The sequence below is a fragment of the Antedon bifida genome, chromosome 4, assembly GCF_963402885.1.
Source record: "Antedon bifida chromosome 4, ecAntBifi1.1, whole genome shotgun sequence".
Taxonomy (NCBI): domain Eukaryota; kingdom Metazoa; phylum Echinodermata; class Crinoidea; order Comatulida; family Antedonidae; genus Antedon; species Antedon bifida.
The window spans coordinates 23,754,862-23,772,953 of record NC_136229.1 but is presented as its reverse complement, the minus strand read 5'-3'; the positions used below and the strand labels follow the sequence as shown (position 1 = coordinate 23,772,953).

The 18,092-nt window shown below is 34.4% G+C and overlaps 2 protein-coding genes across 2 annotated transcripts; one reads left to right on the top strand and one right to left on the bottom strand.

The window, feature by feature from the left end:
* Positions 1-156: 156 nt before the first annotated feature.
* Positions 157-8,329, bottom strand: LOC144840040 (GATOR2 complex protein WDR24-like). The gene is made up of 17 exons (XM_078695671.1): positions 8,226-8,329; positions 7,741-7,863; positions 7,346-7,459; positions 7,030-7,214; positions 6,692-6,820; positions 6,422-6,553; positions 5,633-5,837; positions 5,277-5,380; positions 4,657-4,851; positions 4,141-4,381; positions 3,320-3,605; positions 2,749-2,802; positions 2,467-2,614; positions 1,576-1,678; positions 1,112-1,197; positions 853-959; positions 157-549 (listed from the first exon to the last, which is right to left on the bottom strand). The coding sequence occupies exons 1-17, from the start codon at positions 8,248-8,250 to the stop codon at positions 414-416; spliced, it is 2,373 nt and encodes a 790-aa protein (XP_078551797.1). The 5' UTR covers positions 8,251-8,329; the 3' UTR covers positions 157-413.
* Positions 8,330-8,392: 63 nt separating this feature from the next.
* LOC144840039 (uncharacterized) lies at positions 8,393-17,150 on the top strand. Its single transcript, XM_078695670.1, has 8 exons — positions 8,393-9,144; positions 10,915-11,544; positions 11,746-12,650; positions 13,199-13,369; positions 13,853-14,043; positions 14,615-14,970; positions 15,231-15,362; positions 15,472-17,150. Exons 2-8 carry the CDS (start codon positions 10,928-10,930, stop codon positions 16,466-16,468), a joined length of 3,369 nt encoding a protein of 1,122 aa, XP_078551796.1. The 5' UTR covers positions 8,393-9,144; positions 10,915-10,927; the 3' UTR covers positions 16,469-17,150.
* The last annotated feature ends 942 nt before the right edge of the window (positions 17,151-18,092 follow it).

The window sequence follows — 18,092 nt, the reverse complement described above, 5'->3', positions numbered from 1 at the left end:
AACACAATAATTTGTATTCTCATGTTATAACTTTCATTTTGATAAGAACTAAATTGCTATGAACTTCCACCACACCCAACACAGTTCAAATATTAAAAAGAACAAACTCAAACACCATTTCAATCATGAATTTTATTATATAGATATAAAAATATTGCACAAATATATGAGATATCTAAAACAAAATATTTAATACCATAGTTTTATTTCGAGGAGAAAAAAAAATCTTTTTCTGCAAGATTATAATTTATCTTATGGCCAAATAAAATTAATTAAAAAGGTCTACTAAATGGTTTAGTTCTGTGTTCTTATTTTCCACACTCTCTATACCAAAATAATAGTGCTATATATTTAATGATCTCAGCTCAAATGCATTAATGAGGTATGTCAACATTAATGGAAGCATTGGCCAATCAAACGTATTCACACAAGTGACCACACCCTGTAGGGCATGTTTTATTGTCTTTCAACCAATCAGAAATGTGCGATAGATGACCACCATGGCTACATCCTTGACACCATACATACAGGCCCTTCACAGGTAGATGACTGCAATACAAAGAGAAAATGATATATTTTAATTTCTGTAGGCCTACTCTTACGTCCTCTACCTCCTCCATCAAGGAGTCCAGTATCCAACATTTCTTATCATAATAGAGCACATGTTTGATAGCTAAAACTGTTCTTCCATTCCTAGCCAAGAACACTTAAAATTTCTTGTGAATAATTATGTAATATCACAAACTAATGTGCTTATGCATAGAGATATTATAGTTCAATTTAATACCTCAATGGCTTATGTTCTTTCACACACATTTTATTTGTAGGGGTAATAATGTTCATCATACTTACCACACAGAGCAAGTGTTTGTGTGCAGGTTACAGTTGCTGCAAGCCCATCCACAGGTGGCTAGATCATGCTGGCACCTATTGCATTTTGTGTAGATAATTGTGGACAACTGAAAAGTAGAATATTCCAATAACATAACATTTTTGACAGATTTCCGACCACTGATACCCACAGCATTGACATTTCTTTCAGTAATTTGCCTTTTTTTTTTATTTGGGTTTATATGCAACAGACGATTCTAAAATGTGATTTGCCTCTCACCTGATTCATACTTTCAACTTTTTCTAACTTGGATAACTTAATTATTTCATTAGCACAGGTGTACAGTTTGAAGCGATGAAGAAGATCTGGAAGAATATAAATTATTATTATTTATTCGGGAATATTTTAGCTTTCATAATGAAAATGTAGTGTAAAGCTCTGTCTACACTATCAAAGTGTATATGACAAAAAAATGTGCTGTGCCCACATATGGTAGTGATATTCCTATATATGGTAGTGATATGATATCATCATGTCCATATATGGATGAGCTTTGTTTTATTGGGTTTTTTTTCGAAACTAGATTCCACCACAAGTATAGTTATGGCATGCCATGTGTGCCAAAATATATTTCTTTTTTTAATGAACATTGAGCAGAATCACCATCTACCACCTAGACTAGAGTAAACATTATTCTCAACTTTTAACTCAGGAAATGTGTTTGTTTACAAACAATATTTTACCAATATACGATGTAAACCAATGCTCCTGCATCTCGTCATCTATCTCTCCTTCTATTCTGTCTTGTAACACGATCAGAGCACACACAGACATCTGTACATCTCCCTATTAAATTAAACAAACAGCTCTTATCAATGATGATTGATTGGCCAGACTTTAAAAGACTGAGTAGAAGATATTTAATTTCAAGCAATTTAAGCAATGGTATTAATTGATGTAAACACATGGGCTATATAAATGTTAATACAAATCATTTACTATCATTTACCAGCAACAAATAAAGCAAAGTTAAAATAACAGTCGGAGGCCAGGGATGTACCTTGCAGATTAAATTGTTCAAAGAACTTATTGACCCAGCACAACTCATCTCCCACCCTCCACCCAACTTTTGAAAAAAAATGCCATTCAACAACAAAAAAACTTTTCATTCTTTAAGTTTTATGTCTTTAGGCATATGTGGCCAAGGATTACAGTACCAATAGTAAATTAATCACTGTCCTATCAGATAGGTGGTAATCCCACTGACACAGGGGCTAGTTTGTGAACCAGCAACCCTCTACTCATCTCGAATGATGAACTGGGTTCTTTAAAGTGGACACAGGTTATAACTGCATACACTGGACCTATGGTTTATAGTCCTTATCCGAGAAGACTTGTTCCACCACTAGAACTAGGAGCTAGTCGGCCTCGAACCCATGCGAATATTAGCTCTTTAGGTATGGTAAATGGTGTCCCTGCCTTAATCCCTTGGCTATTTGACTCACTTCAAATGGCCGACAGCACCAGGGCATTCATTACAGTTCATATGGTACTTCCACACAAAGAAATGGAACTTGCATAAAAGCATGAAATTGACCTATGTCAACAAGATAGATATAGTTAAAAGCACTAACCTGTTCAGCATAGAATTTCAACATGTCCACTATGATAGGCTGATACCTGGCCATCAACTGTAGTCCAGAAAAGTTTGACTTGTAAGAGGGTATCACAGTTTCTGATAGCTTTGAAATTACTGCATTTGACACCTCAGTTTCCTCAGTACTAGAAATTAAAATATTGTAAATTAAAACTCTACATCATGTATCTATTTTTGGCTATTAACTATTTACTTTTTACTATAATATCAAAATTAGACTTTAGTGTGTAATTTTTGTTCAAATTTGCTAACACATTACCTGATAGGAGATTCTGGTCTAGACCGGTCCCTTGATAAAGTTGGTGATAATGGTCTGAAATAGGAAAACAAATGTATATCAAAAGAATTATTTCAGCAAATATTAAACATTTTAGCACATAATACTTCGATGTTGCAATTACCTTCCATTCTTAAGCTCAGTCTACACTATCAAATTTTATGTGACAAAAAAATGTGATATGCCTATATATTGACATGATGATGTCATATCACTACTATATTTAGGCACATCACACTCTTTTTGTCAAAAAGTTTGATAGTGTAGCTTTAGGCCCAGTTAGCTACATATTTGGGAACATTATTTTGTTCTAAAGCTTAAATTACCAATACCTGTCATTTTAAAATTTTTACTTTATAAATGAATTTTAATTGTGATATTTTATTTTTAATCCTCCTATTGGTCATTTCAATTTTTTATGAAATATTTTATTGTTGAATTCTAATATTTTTATACATTTTATGGAATTTGCAATATAAATTAATAAATTATTATTATTTATTGTGCAATGTTAGTAAGTATTTATATAAATGAATAAAATATTGTAGGCTACCTGTCAATGAGTTCATGGCGCTGTTGAACAGCTTCTGAGGGCAGGTCAAAGTCATCCTGTCCATCCGTGCCTTGTATCTCCCCATACTCATCATCGTCATCGCTTTCTTGATAGAAGAAGCCTCCTTGTTGATGCTGGTTGTCTTTATGGTTCGTCTGAACGAAGGTACTGTTGCTAGGGTCCAACTCGCTATCACTTTGTGATTCATCAGACGTAATACCTGTGGTCGAGTCTAACCCGCCTAATGTTGTCAACGATAACTTTTTGTCTGTTGCTTTGCTTAGATCTGTTACGATAGAAAGTGTTGTAATAGTGTTATTATGATTTTGGTTAAAATTCAATATTATAAACATTTAATATTATAGTTAAAGGCTAAAGGTCAAACATTTTATCCGTCGAATTGCTTATATCTATTATGATATAAATTGTGTAATGTGTTAATATTATTATTTTGATTCAAATTCAATATTTGTATTATACAAATTTGATATTATAATTTAAGGCCAAAGGTCTAACAAATATCATGGGATATATATAACATTATATCCATTCCAGGCAATGCTGCCTGCCTTTACATATCTTTTGGCCACAGGCCCATAGATCCACAAAATAATAATAATACAGTCATCGTTTAGTTTTTCTTTTCTCATGGGATATATTTATACAAAGTTTTGGTAGTAAGAAAATAAATGTTTAAAATTTAAGGTACATATTTTTGTGGGGCATTTTATTTTAGATATATGGAGTAAAAAAGAACATAGTAGCCTCTCAGTCTCTACTATAAAATATATTAAAGAAAATCGTGACAAGGATAATAATACCTTTCTCAGATTCTCCCAAACCTTTTGTGGTTTCCAATATTGTAACTTTTCCAAATGTCGGAACTGGTTTCTTAATCGTGCTCGACGACTCGGTGTAGAAGGTCTTGAGCATGAGCCATGTCTGAGCAACTTGGTGGCGACTCAGACTCTGAGCAATCTTTGCATTATGCTCACAGAGTTGCTCAAAAGGAACACCTCTCAATTTATAACCCTTTGCAGTCTCTAAAAATATTTCTGGAAACTGAAGAAAAATATCACAGAAAATATTTATATTTGTCAAAAATGTAGGATGTTTAAGTTCTGCCTACACTATCAAACTTTATGTGACCAAAAAATGGTATTTGCCCATATATGGACATGATGGTGTCATATCACTTTCATATTTGGGCATATTAGTACCGTATTTCTTTTGTCAAACTAGTTTGATAGTGTAGACAGAGCTTTAGTTCTGAACCTAACCCCTGAGATATCCTCTATTGAATTAAATATGCTAATAAGTATACATATGAAACATACCTTATCATCTATTGTGTCATATACAAAAATCTTGCTTTCGAAATCTTTGGTTAGAGGAACAGTGTCATGTTTTTGGAAAGACATTGGACGGCGAGTGTTCTGATAACTGGATGAGGCAGTGTCTGGTTTGAATGCATGCCTGCTAACGGCTTGACAGATTGTACCATATATGTTCATCCCAACACCAACTGGACTCTAAAATAAAAATGACAAAGAAATTATTTTAAACATTTATATTAGCAGTTTGTCGAGCGGTTAAGGCATGGGCAATGTAGCTAGCTAGTTATACCAACAGCACTCCTTGACCTGGTGGTAGAACAAGTCTTCTCAGATAAGAACTTAAAACTGATGATCCAGTGTACACATCTGGCTTGTGTGCACTTTAAAGAACTCAGTTCATCTTTTGGAAGAATAGGGGGTTTCCCTGGTGTACTGGTCCATTCAGTGTGGCAGCACTCGACATGAAGGAGAGAAGAAAGTTAATTTATGTGCCGTCAACACCTATGCTCAATTCAGCTCAGGTTATTCCCTCACATTTACTTATTTTGTAGTAGAAAACAAATTGAACATGCAATATTGTGTTGCTTTGTACAAAGTAGATGACTATTATTTATACTCACAGCATCTTGTTCTGGTTTCTTCCCATCTTTAAACACATGTTGTATTAGCATACTATCTTTACCCCCTGATATAAAAGTTTGTGCGTCTTCTCTCCACGCGAGGCCTTCACATATAAAAACAACAAGAAAATATTGGTAAACAAACATAATAAATGTGGACAAAAGAGAGCTTTTGGTTATCCAGTGCTTTATTGTGTGGAAAATAGGCTAGGTGGTAGACCTTAAAAAATGAGCTTAGCAATTACATCCATGGTAATACCATGTGAAATATATTTAGGCACAATAATTTTAATGGTCTCTGTACTGTATTCAAATTGCAAATCTATACCTGTAACATCTTAATTGGCATTCCATACCTGTAACTACGTCTTTATGTTCTTCAAACAAAGCCAAAGGAATGAAAGGGCGGCGAACATCCCAAATGTAAATACTTCTATCTATGTTTAAAGAACAGCTGGTGATGTGGTACTTTTTTTGAGAACGCCATTTGATATTGGAAACTGGTGCAAATGTGTTGATCACATGTTCCTGTATTAAACTATAACCATCCCACTTCCAAATCTATATTAGACAAAAATGTAATTATCTTATATCATAATATAATGCTTGCTTGGACACCATGTATATATAGTTTTGAAAAAGACTGTTGAGTTTCTATTTGAGTTTGAGGAGCAACTCAACATTAGTTTTTTCAGAACTGCATACAACTTTATATAAACATACTGATTTCGCCATGCAAACCTTCAAACAATATATTACTTTATATGACCAAGTATAGTCCCATGGGTGTATGGGTAAGACATTTGAGTTAGGGGTGGGATTATATTCGGATTGCATTAACAATTGATAAAATTCTTGTCCACACTGTATGTAACCTAAGAGGGTGGGACTATACTCTCAAGCATGGGATTGTACTTGGTCATATAGGGTAATTGTATTATTAGTAGCAGATGATTAGCTTTACAAAGGGGATACAGGGGTAAATGGACATTGAACACAAGATCCCAGGCTAGAGATTATTCATTACCATGGTAGAGAGTGTGCAAAAAACATAAATATTAATAAAACTGTTAGCTTTGCACAAATGCAGTCATTTATCTTTCCCTAGAAACACCTGATGATAACCATAATATATCTTCACCAACCTTAATAGATTTATCTCTGCCACAGGTTGCTAATTTGTTTTTTTCATCTGGGTGCCAAGCGATTCCAAACGTTGGCCCAAAATGTGTTGTGTATTGAAGAATATATTTATCCGTCCGTCTAGAATCCCATATCTAAAATTGATTAATTAAATAATCCTTTGGAATGAATTTCTTAATTAATTATACTACAAATATTATCACATAGAGACGTTTTAATGAAGTTTAATTTTTAATGTTTGACTTATTAAAATTTCTTAATAAACTTGTTACCATGATGTTTCCTGCTTCAGTCGCTGAGGCAAAGTTGAAATAGTGATGAGGATCGTACTCTACATAACGAACACGGTCTTGAGCTTTAAAAACCGCCACACACGCCGTTTCTGCTGGTTGCCGCAGATCCTGAAAATAAATTTTAAAATGAAAATCTTGTGCCTATCTAGGATTTTATAAACAGGGGAGCATTAACATAATATTTATAGTCGGTAAAAAAAGATATCAAAAAGTAGTTTGTAATGTCATTTTAACTAACCTCCTGGATATGCATATAAAAGAGCAACATTTGATCATTTAAATAACCCTTGCTATAATGCTATATGACAAAAACTTACAAAGCTGCGGACTGTTTGATCATTGGAACCACTATACATGATGTCAGGTTCTTTGGGATGAAAACAGACTTTATTTACAGTCTGTGAATGGTCCGTCAATACTTTATCTTGCTTGGACCTACGCATGTTCTCTAGGTTCCACGTTAAAACAGCTCCGTTTGTTGCACAGCTTGCCAAAATATGTGCTAAAGTAACATGAAACAAACTGAATTTAGCAAGATGTAATAAAGTTGTCTACATTTACTGATGTCATATGATTGCACTGTCAAATGATTGTGTGTTTTTTTGCAGAATGTTTTCAATGGTCAATTAGTACCTTGTGAGGGATGCCAGACTACATCGGTACAGCTTAGATTCAAGTTGATTTTGCCCACTCTTAAATCCATCTTCTCTGTAAAGCGATTATCTTCAACTTTAAAGATTTTGAATACTGAAAAATAAAACAATTGTAATTGAAAATTATTACTTATAATGTTATGGTGGGCTTATCTAGATTCTAGAGATACTGTACATAACTAGTGAGGAATTTTAACCTGTCGCAGACCGACTAACTAGAGACTATACAGAGGGCCTCCTCAAACACAACACAGTTTGCACGCCATCTCAGCAAACCAAATCAGCATTGGCTCCTGTTACTGATGCATTTTAGATCTATTGGGGATGCTTTGTTGGCACCTGTATGGAATTAAATGGAGAATGAGATGGCTTTACCATTTCTTCCAGCAACCACCACATGATCTTTGTCTCCAGATCCCTGTAGGTCTAGTGCATTAATACCTTGCACAGGCTGCTCAAGCTTGAGTTGTATCCGTCTTGCTGTGCTCGAGTCCACAGCTATGAAAGAAAAGGTTTTGAAAAATTAACGCTGAATTAATTAGGTTAGGTAAACTCTTCTTAATTAAATATAATATTTAATGAATTAATGATATATACACTGAGAAAATTAAATACACACAAGCAAAATACGAATAATATATATTGCCGTACAATATTAATAAACCCATACGCTAACTTTTAGCCTAGCCTACCCTATATTTCAATTCCTCGTTTTCCAGGCACCAAAACCCATTCAAAAGACTATGATAGTGCTGGTGAAAGGAATAGCTAGGCCTAGGCCTAACTAAATAAGTAACCTATATTTGGCAGATTACCTATAAATACTAATAATATTAAGAGTACAGTGTGTTTCTCAATACCTTTTACTTGCTTGATACTTGACATTATTGTAAATGTTCATATAAAAGTGAAAAATGCTAGTTTTAGGGCCAAAAACGTGAAAACGACCCTGGGAAAAAACACCGGGAACCATATCTATGACGTCATTCAACTACGTAGGCGATGTTTTTTCCAACCCACAATCCTTCTGAGTTCCTGAAATTGCTGACTGTAAGAAGGAAAATAAGAATCAAAATTTTAAGACAAAAATCGAATTTTATCACGAAAATCAGCAATAAATATAATATATAAGTGATTTAAAATGAACAATCAACATACAAGAGTACGGCGAGAGAAAGATTGTTTCATATTTACATAATTTACAAGCAGAAATTACGGGTTTTTTGCCGACCCAATGTAACGAGAAACAAGACAAGATTTCGGGTTTTTTTCATTGGAAATTAATTGGAAAATGTCATGAATCAAGTACATTTTATATGTTTGTTTGCTGCTAAGTTTGACTAATTCATTGGATACTATGAACAGAAGACGTATTTGGAAATAATTTGTGAAAATACTTGACAATAAAGACACTAAAAAATTGCTGTGTAGGTAAGCCGAGCCCAACTCAACTACCGAGAGAAAAATTTGAGAGAGAGGCTGGAAAACTGCTTTGGGGTAGCCTACTAGTGATTAGGCCTGGGTTTATCCGCTGTGCGTGGTCGCCGCATTCTGATAGCCCAGGACCAGGTAGTTTCAGGGTTACTGTGCTTACAGAGCGAGAGCTAAGCTAATCTAGAACTGTCTAAAACTTTTTCAGAGAAAGCCGAAGCAAAACATTTTGTAAAAAAATGTCACTGATTCTCCTGCAGGGCTTTTGACTTTTTGTCATTAAAATTGATTTCATGGATTCACCGGCATCGAGCTCAACATTTTTTTAAGAAGCAGCCCATTTTATAGGTAGTTAATTAATGAATACATTATACAGTAAACATTTGTCCTACCTGTCTAACTATAACATAATTTTTATTAAGTGTGTTTTAATCTATCGTCGTAGTAGTAAGGCGTAGGTAGTCAAGTCGGCCTAGCCTAGGTAGGGCCTATTAATATATTCTTAGCTAAATTTCAAAACCTTGTTGTACGTAGTACAAAAAAGTAAACTTCTAGCTAGTCTATGTTTTTGTTTGTACCTTTATGAAAAAAATGTATGAATTTTTTAAAAGTTGGTCATTTATAAAGTTTGTTTAGTTTAGGCTGAAGGACCTACGTAGATTTTGCCCATGCCTTTACTATCATCATCATCATCTAGGCTATTCTATACACCAGATGTTTAGACTTTGTAAAATAAGAAATTTTGATAACTTTTTAAAAAGTGCACCCGATCGGTAGCCAGTTTGTGCCAGACAGAACCCCAATCAACATATGGTCACATAGCCTACTAAACTGATGTTAGCACGCCTAAAATTAAAATTGGTTTTATTTGTACCAAGTATTTGTTACGTCAAGGCGCTACAATAACTGAAATGAAAAAAAAAAAATCTTCAATACGACCGTTGAAAGCTCATCCAATTAAACAGTTTGAAGTTGATGTTTGCATCTGAATGCGACCAGTTAATGATCTCCATAAAACAAACTCGGTCGGCGAATGTGTCGGTAAAACTGGGCTGGCAATTTGTACTGTAAAAGAATTACTATTGTGCATTTACAATTAGATTTAGCTCGGGGTCGTCGCTAAATATGCTACTCATTTGTGTCCACTATTGAATATTTTAACTTGCCAAATACTAGCACATGCTTTTGAACTTTGACATGGCATGAAATTTCACATTTTTAACTTTAAAAAAGCATAAATCAGTTGTGTGTGTAAAATATAGACAATATGTGTTTATAAAAGGAAAAAAAATGAACAAATTATTTGGTACCAAACACTACTGTATGTTTACTGCAGTCACTAAAGAACTTTTCGGATTGATAATCAGGTGGTCTTCTTGCTTGCAATCGCATTGAAAGGGAAACAGCCGGGATATACCCACCAACCTTTCCAAATTGAAATGTGAGAGGCTTGACAAAAAAGTATTAAAATACAGTAATCTGCGCAAACTTTTAAAGTAATTCACAAGATGGACATTTTGTAAGCAAACACTTTTGCGGCCCCCAAGTATTTATGCCTTATTACCTATTAATGTCGTATGAAGATACCCAGAATTTGTAAAATTGGGGTAAAGTTTTCAAGTAGAGGGTCGTGATATAATTATTAACAGACTTGATGCTCTGTTTCTCATTTTAACCACCCGCATCTGCACAAGTCGGAAATCAAAAGCAAAGTGCTATCACTTTATTGGTACAGTAATGTACTGTAAATAAAAAATGTCCCATGTTCTCTAAAAAAATTCATCTGGTTTCAAGTAATTTTTTATTTTCAGCATAAAGAATGTCCTATATTTTTTTGTAAAATGTTTGCCTTCAAAATTTTGCTAGCCTACATAAATACTTTGGAGTTTCATAATTTATTATGATATAATTTAACTTGAGTTAAGTGACTCTTATAGTACTGTTCACTAGAATTATCACACAGGAAATAAATAGAAAACAAAATAGATAAACAAATGATAGTTTTTAACTTTCAACAATTTTAATTCCAAAATCTTTATAAAATGTAGGTGTTAGATTAAGTAACAACATTTATGTATGTATATATTTTTACAGACTTGTTATATTTTCTTCTTTCAGTGAATTATCAAGAATGCCAAGTTCTCGTGGCACCCGGCGCAGAAGCCGAAGTCCACATCATAGGCCGAGCCCATCATCGTCAACACGACATAAAAAACATAAGAAGCCTCGTCCATCTCGTCATAAAAAGGAAAAGATACTTTTGCAGAAAGTGACAAAACTAGTTGAATATGACGATATTAGTAGTGAGGAAGACAACTTCCAATGGCAGAACTCACCAGCGCCTGTTTCTCCTGAAATCGAGAAGTCGCGTTCAAGGAGAGGAAGTTTATCGCCTGGAACTCTAATAAAAATGCATAAACGCAGTCAAGCTGCTAAAGGTAAAAGTAGTAGTAGTAGTAGTCATGGTCATCGTTCACGACCGTCATCTTCATCAAAGAGAAAGATGTCTCCAGTAGAACAACAACAACCACCACGGGCATATCGATACAGCCCTTCTCCCGAACAACCACGTGCTTATAGACCAACATCCTCTGATGAAAGGAGGCATGAACTTCCAAGGCGACCTTTACGTCGAAGTCCAAGTCCTCCTTTTAAATCTCGTCATTCACCACCAATGGCGTATAACAGAATTCATTCTCCTAGTCCGCGACGAAGAAGCCCTGACTCGCCGAGGTCCCCAGATATCAGGTAGGAGGTTTAACAATTATAATTTGTTTGCAGGATTTTTTACAATCTATTTATTATTGATAATATTGATGAATGTTCGTGATTGTTTTATTTTGATTGATGTTTTATATAAAATATTGTGGACTATTTGATTTAATCTTCTGGTTTGTTTATTCTTTATTTATAACTATACCTTTGGATGCTTAATGTTCTCATTCACAGTTCTAGACGTAACCGGCTAAATCATGGCTACCATTCCAGGTCTAGATCACCATCAATCAGATCCCGGCGGAGAAGTCCAGATGATGGTGACAAAAGTTTCGCGTCAACATTGGCAGCTGAATTAATCAGTAAAAGAAACATGAATAAAAAAAGTCACCACCATTTAAAAGCACCACCAAAAGAAAGTGGTGATAATTTAGAAATAGTAAAAAAGAAACCAGACACTAAATATGCAGACTCTCCTATTAAAGTTACTATTAAAAATGATATTAAACCCGAGTCTATTCCAGATAAAATGGCCCTTAACATTGAAGAACAAACTAACAAAGTTGTTGCAAGAGGTAGCTCGAGGCACATGGATAACCTTATAATAACAAAGGGGGTTAAAAAGGAAGAAATGCCAAAGGAATTAGGCACACCAAAAAAAGCTCCAAAGACGGCGCCACCAAGTGGACATATACCAACTCTACCTGTTCTTCCCTTCCCACCTGTCATTGGGGAGAAGGAGAATACACCAATGTCGTCGTCTTCATCAACATCCTTGTCTGATGAAGAACGAGAACCAGTTGTTCCAACAAAAAGGTCAAAAGATGACAAGACTGTTAATAAAATCATGGGTTTACCTCTACCTCCGTCATTGGGAACTAAAGAAAGAACACCTCCAGTTAAAGAGCACACTTCCAAACCTAAAGAAAGGCCGCCAAAAGTAGCCCTTGTTGTGAACCCCAAAGTTAAAAAGAAGAAAGAGGCAGTGCCATCTTGGAGGAACCGTAAGGTACAAAGAGAAATAAGAGCTGCCAAGGAGACTGAGTGGGGAGAGAGGTGTGTTGATGTTTTCAACATCATTGCACCAGTGGGTGAGGGTACCTATGGACAAGTGTACAAAGCTAAAGATAAACACACAGGTGATTATTATGGAATGTAGCTAAGGGGTGGGAAACAGAAAAAAAAAAATGAAAATAAACTGTAAGGCTGCAAGAAAGATCATAATTAAAAAATGATGGATGACTACCGTTAAATGGCTGGGTTAATGATAAATGCTAAGATTTGATGTAAACCTACTTTGTAATTTCATCCTCCACCAATATAAATTGCATCCATAATTCTTAGGTTTGGTTACATAAAATACATATGACAGGTCATGTACTATTAACCCCCTCATACTGTATAAGACTACATCACTCTTAAATTATCTAAATCTATCTCTATTTAAAGTATAACTTGCATCCAAAAATATGACTTGCGCCACATATGAATTCCAGAATTTAGGATACAGTAGAACTATTAAGGGATACTTATGGACCCAACAGTGTCCCCTTTATATCTACAGTAAGGAAGTCAATTATTGGTTTATGCATCAGCCACTTTGCATATTTCCACCCATAGTTTTTGAAAATGAAATATTAAATCATGGAATGCGGTCTATAAAAACATTCAATTTTGTCTTTAACAGAGGAGATGGTTGCCTTAAAGAAGGTGAGATTAGACAACGAAAAGGAAGGTTTCCCAATCACGGCGATACGAGAGATAAAGATCTTGCGTCAGCTCAATCATCCAAGTATCGTCAACTTGCGTGAAATAGTTACAGATAAGCAAGACGCGTTGGATTTCAGAAAAGATAAAGGTTAGCATCAAATGTTGAATTCAGAACACCTCCCAAATCTCGAGATTTAAATCTTGGTGAAACTTCAATTACCTGGTATAAAAGGGAAAATCCTGATAATGTAATTTTTACGTTCCACTACAGGGCCTAAAAGCTAACTGCTAACGTCGCCTTGCATTGTTAACTATAGATTCCGATGCCTAAGATGTTTTTGTAAAAAATGTCTCATGCTTTATATTAGAACCTCTGTGAACTTAAAATTAATTCTCGGTTAAAGCCGATTATCCACTAGGCGAATTTGTTTGCATGAATCGAAAACGTCATATTCATGTTTCCATCTTTCAAATCCCTCTCCGAGACGAATTCTAGTTGAGTTTTTTGCTTCAGTGAAATTAGTAGTTTGAATTGTTTCTATTTTTTGTGAAGCGAAACACTCAATTTTGTTTTTACATCTTATCGTCTCCTCCTAATTCAATTGATTGATATTTGTATGTTTGTTTTTAGGTGCCTTCTACTTAGTGTTTGAATACATGGACCATGACCTAATGGGTCTATTAGAGTCAGGCTTGGTCAACTTTCATGAAGAGCATATACGAAGTTACATGAAGCAGCTTCTGGATGGCCTAGCCTATTGTCATAAGAAAAACTTTCTACATAGAGATATTAAATGTTCTAATATATTATTAAATAATAAGGTCAGTTTTTTAATTTGTTATTATTTTTCTTATACTAATTCAAACTTCAATCTTGTCTTATAACTTATAACTTTAAAAAATAAAATAATTTTCAATATTTTTTAAAGGTTTGCAAAACGTTTCTCATGAAGACGGTTGTAGCGTAACAACATTCTAAACCATACTTTATTTCCTTTCGGAAACACTTGGTGTACCGCAAACGTAATTTTACTACTAAAAATAATTACAAAACGTTTGTATAATAATAAATAAATTTAACACATACATTACTATTCATTCATTCATTCATCTTTTATTTCGGAAAAAAAATTCTCCATAGTTCAGAACAAATAAGTGTACATAATTGCAAATATGTTATTATTTTATAAAATAAAATTGTTTCTTTTTAAATAATTTGTAAACATTCTTTTTGTCCTTATATTTATTTTGCTTTAACATTATACTTCAATATTATTTGTTTTTTTGTGCGTAGTAAAATATTTACTTATCACTTAGTATTTATTTTTGTCAAAAATTAATCTTCAATGTGTTTTAGCATTAGCTGTTACTGCATTTTGTTTACCAATTTCAGGGTGAAATAAAATTAGCTGATTTTGGTCTAGCAAGACTTTATCACGCAGACGATAAGTCGCGTCCATACACAAACAAGGTGATCACATTGTGGTATCGACCTCCTGAGTTACTCCTTGGGGAGGAGAGGTACGGACCATCAATTGATGTCTGGAGCTGTGGTTGCATTCTGGGAGAGCTTTTCACACGAAAGCCAATCTTTCAGGCAAATCAGGAAATAGCTCAGTTAGACCTTATAAGTAGAGTTTGCGGATCACCTAGCCCTGCAGTTTGGCCGGAGGTCATTAAACTACCTTTCTTTAACACCATCAAGCCTAAGAAACAGTACTCACGCAGACTTAGAGATGAATTCGCCTTGTAAGTAAATACTAAATTCATAAATTATTTTTCCACTAACAGTTTTTATATTAATTTTGTTTATTGTATCAATAATTGAACACTGTTGATTTAATATAACATTGTAGCAGGGATGGAGTAAGCTGTTTTATCTAAATATATGTTTTTGGATTTGGTAAGTAGAGTATACCATTTGTTCTGTTTTTAATATCTGTTTACAATTTGTAAGATGTTTGTGTGGATGACAGCACACTTGTATATGGTATGTGTTATTACTGCAGGTTACCACGTAATGCCTTGGATCTATTGGATAAGATGTTGACATTAGATCCTGCCAAGAGGATCCAGGCTGTTGAGGCTCTTGACTGCCCATGGTTGAAATCTATTGACCCAAAGAAGATACCACCACCAAAGTAAGCTCATACTAAGATTTCTAACCACAAGGTCTGTCATAATTTTGTTATTGGTGTCTCTTTATTTTTCATGTTTTTTTTTTCAAATGTGTTTTTGGTTTCTCTGTAGTCTACCAACTTGGCAGGATTGTCATGAGTTGTGGAGTAAGAAGAAGCGGAGAATGGAAAGATTAGAAAAAAGTCAACAATCATCCAGCAGTTCTAGCAAGTCTTTGCATCAGCAAAGAAAAGACGCGGGTCTAGGCCTTACAACTGACGATAATGTTCCAATACCAGGTATAAGTGATGTAGACGTATCAAGCTCCAAAAGTGGAACTCCTCAACCTACTACATCAGCAGCAGCACAGGAGGATTCAAATGCTAGTGATGATGCCACACAAAAGACCATCACTAAGCTTCTGGGGTTACTGCAAACTCATCCCGAAATGAATGTCCACCAATTGGGAAAAGCATTGAACATGAAGGTAGATGCAACCACGATTAAACTACTGGAAAATTTGAACAAACAGTTGAAGAGCGCAGCTGCCGTCACGGAGAGTGCCATTAAAAAAGCTGAGAACCCAAATTCACAGTCCGATTCTAGTACTCCTGGAAGGGCTCCCTCAAAGGAGAGAAGAAGGGAGAATGACTCTGGTACGGAAAGAACTGGAGGGCATTCAAGCACCGGGCCTTATGGGATGTTAGCCGATTTTAATACTAGTAATCATGGACCTAGTTATGGTAGTTCACGAGCCTCGTCTGATTCTGGTGGTGGTAGTGAAGGAGGGTCGCGTTCTTCCTGGAAGCCTCCGACACCGTTAGGACCTCCTCCACCAGACTCTCCTGAAAAGGAGGAAGATAAAAACAATTATGCCACCCCAGGTGTGAAGGCAGCTCTGCTACAGATGTTGGCAATGCAAGGTACGTCCAGAACTGATGCATCCAATGAGGCTGTAAAAGAGGATCACCGCCCATCTTCTAGCAATTCTAGTGGTGACAACAAACGATACAAGACTGGTGCTATGCCTGCTGGCAGAGGAGCAAGTGGCTATCAAAGATCTGACTCGGATCTGCAGTCTACAAGACGCTTACCAGATGGTTCGTCGGGACATGGCTACAGGTTCTAGCAGAGATGATGTATGAGTGAATTTACCTGCCACTGATCATCAACACATTTGACCAAAGGGGCAGTGGATGGTAATCAGAGATATACTATTGTAGTATTCAATTTGTTATACGAAATTATTTTTCTGTTCAAATTATTGAAATATTATTTTATCTCTTATATCCAAATTTATTTTTTTGTCTTTTAAAATATTTCGTAATCAAAAGAGAATCTTTATACAGAGATAGTTAGCAAGGAATTTGCAATGGTTAATATTTTTATTGTTTAATAATGTTCTCAAAATGTCCAATGTTATTTTGTTGCTGATTCCTCACAATTATTTAGGACATTTGCAATCAGGCTTATTAGACTGGTCTATTTTGAGCAGGTCAAGCTGCTCAGACTCCTCATATGAGCAGTTTAAGGACCTTGTAAACAACCAGTCAAATACGTCTTGTGTTTTCAGTAGTGACACATACTTGCTGGCTTCTTTGCAAGAAGAATTGTATGGCGCTAATTACAGGGAAAACCATTTCCTTTAGTCAGCGAGATCCCAAATAAAATATAAGTTTCAATATGTACCTGTAAAAAAAATTTGTTTGGAAGAAACTTTTAGGTGTCATTTAATTTTGGAAGATAAGATTGTTGCTAATGATCTCTGTACAGTGAAATAAATGATTATAAAGAAATACTGGTTTTATTTTTATGTCATTTTTACATGTCAAGATATTACACTAAAGAAAATTTTATGAAATAATTTATTCATTGGCTCTCTAGGAACTCCCAACAAAATTGCTAGATTATTTTAATTAGGTAATTACATTAAAATTATATATTTGAATGTTAATATACCATGAATACATTCACACACAATTTACACAAATAACTAATCTACGTTTTCAAAAATTTACTCTTAAATTTACTTATTTGGAGTTTATCGTTTATATCTGAGTGATAAAATAATTGTAGAACAATTTTAAAACAAAGAAACATAAAAGTTAATTTTAAATTACCTACCTTGTTGAAAATGTTATTTTGACTCAATTCTTTATAACTGAATTTTATTTTTTTTTGTTCAATTTATAATATCAAATACCCTCAGCATAATATATAGATAGACATGATTACTTTTAACAGATGATTAAATTTTCAATAAAAACAGAATGTTTATTTTGCCAACTCGTGGCATTCATTCATGAACTGATAAAATGCGATGTATAGACATTATACAGTATAATATCCAGTAGGATTTCGAATAACTTTTGTACAATATTGTTTTATACAGTAGCAGCCGTTAAAACTAAAGACATGTTTTGATTCGTAGTTAAAATATAATCTGTTAATTTGTGTACGCTTGTACAGTATAAAGAATAAGGCTTCAATTATTATAATAGTTTATTACAGAATTTTGGAAAATAATTGTTAATACATGATTATGAATAGAGACATCTAGGTAGGAAACTACATGAATGACGTAGACTTGAGTTGGCTTCGACCAATTAACTTTGGTGGTTAGATAACCAACTTAAGCTCTGTCTACACTATCAAACTAGTTTGATAAAGTGTGATGTGGCCAAATATGGTAGTGATCATTATCATGTCTATATATGCGCACATCAAATTTTTTTGTCTCATAAAGTTTGATA

Bases quoted from the DNA above. Each gene is read 5' to 3' on its own strand.
- LOC144840040 (XM_078695671.1), bottom strand. From the start codon at position 8,250: ATGTCAAGTATCAAGCAAGTAAAAG. The intron at 7,864-8,225 runs GTATTGAGAAAC...TTTCTTTCATAG, and splicing joins AAGTATCAAGCAAGTAAAAG to CTGTGGACTCGAGCACAGCA. The intron at 6,821-7,029 runs GTAAGTTTTTGT...ATTTATTTTCAG, and splicing joins ATCAAACAGTCCGCAGCTTT to GATCTGCGGCAACCAGCAGA.
- LOC144840039 (XM_078695670.1), top strand. From the start codon at position 10,928: ATGCCAAGTTCTCGTGGCACCCGGCGCAGAAGCCGAAGTCCACATCAT. The intron at 13,370-13,852 runs GTTAGCATCAAA...GTTTGTTTTTAG, and splicing joins GGATTTCAGAAAAGATAAAG to GTGCCTTCTACTTAGTGTTT. The intron at 15,363-15,471 runs GTAAGCTCATAC...GTTTCTCTGTAG, and splicing joins AAGAAGATACCACCACCAAA to TCTACCAACTTGGCAGGATT.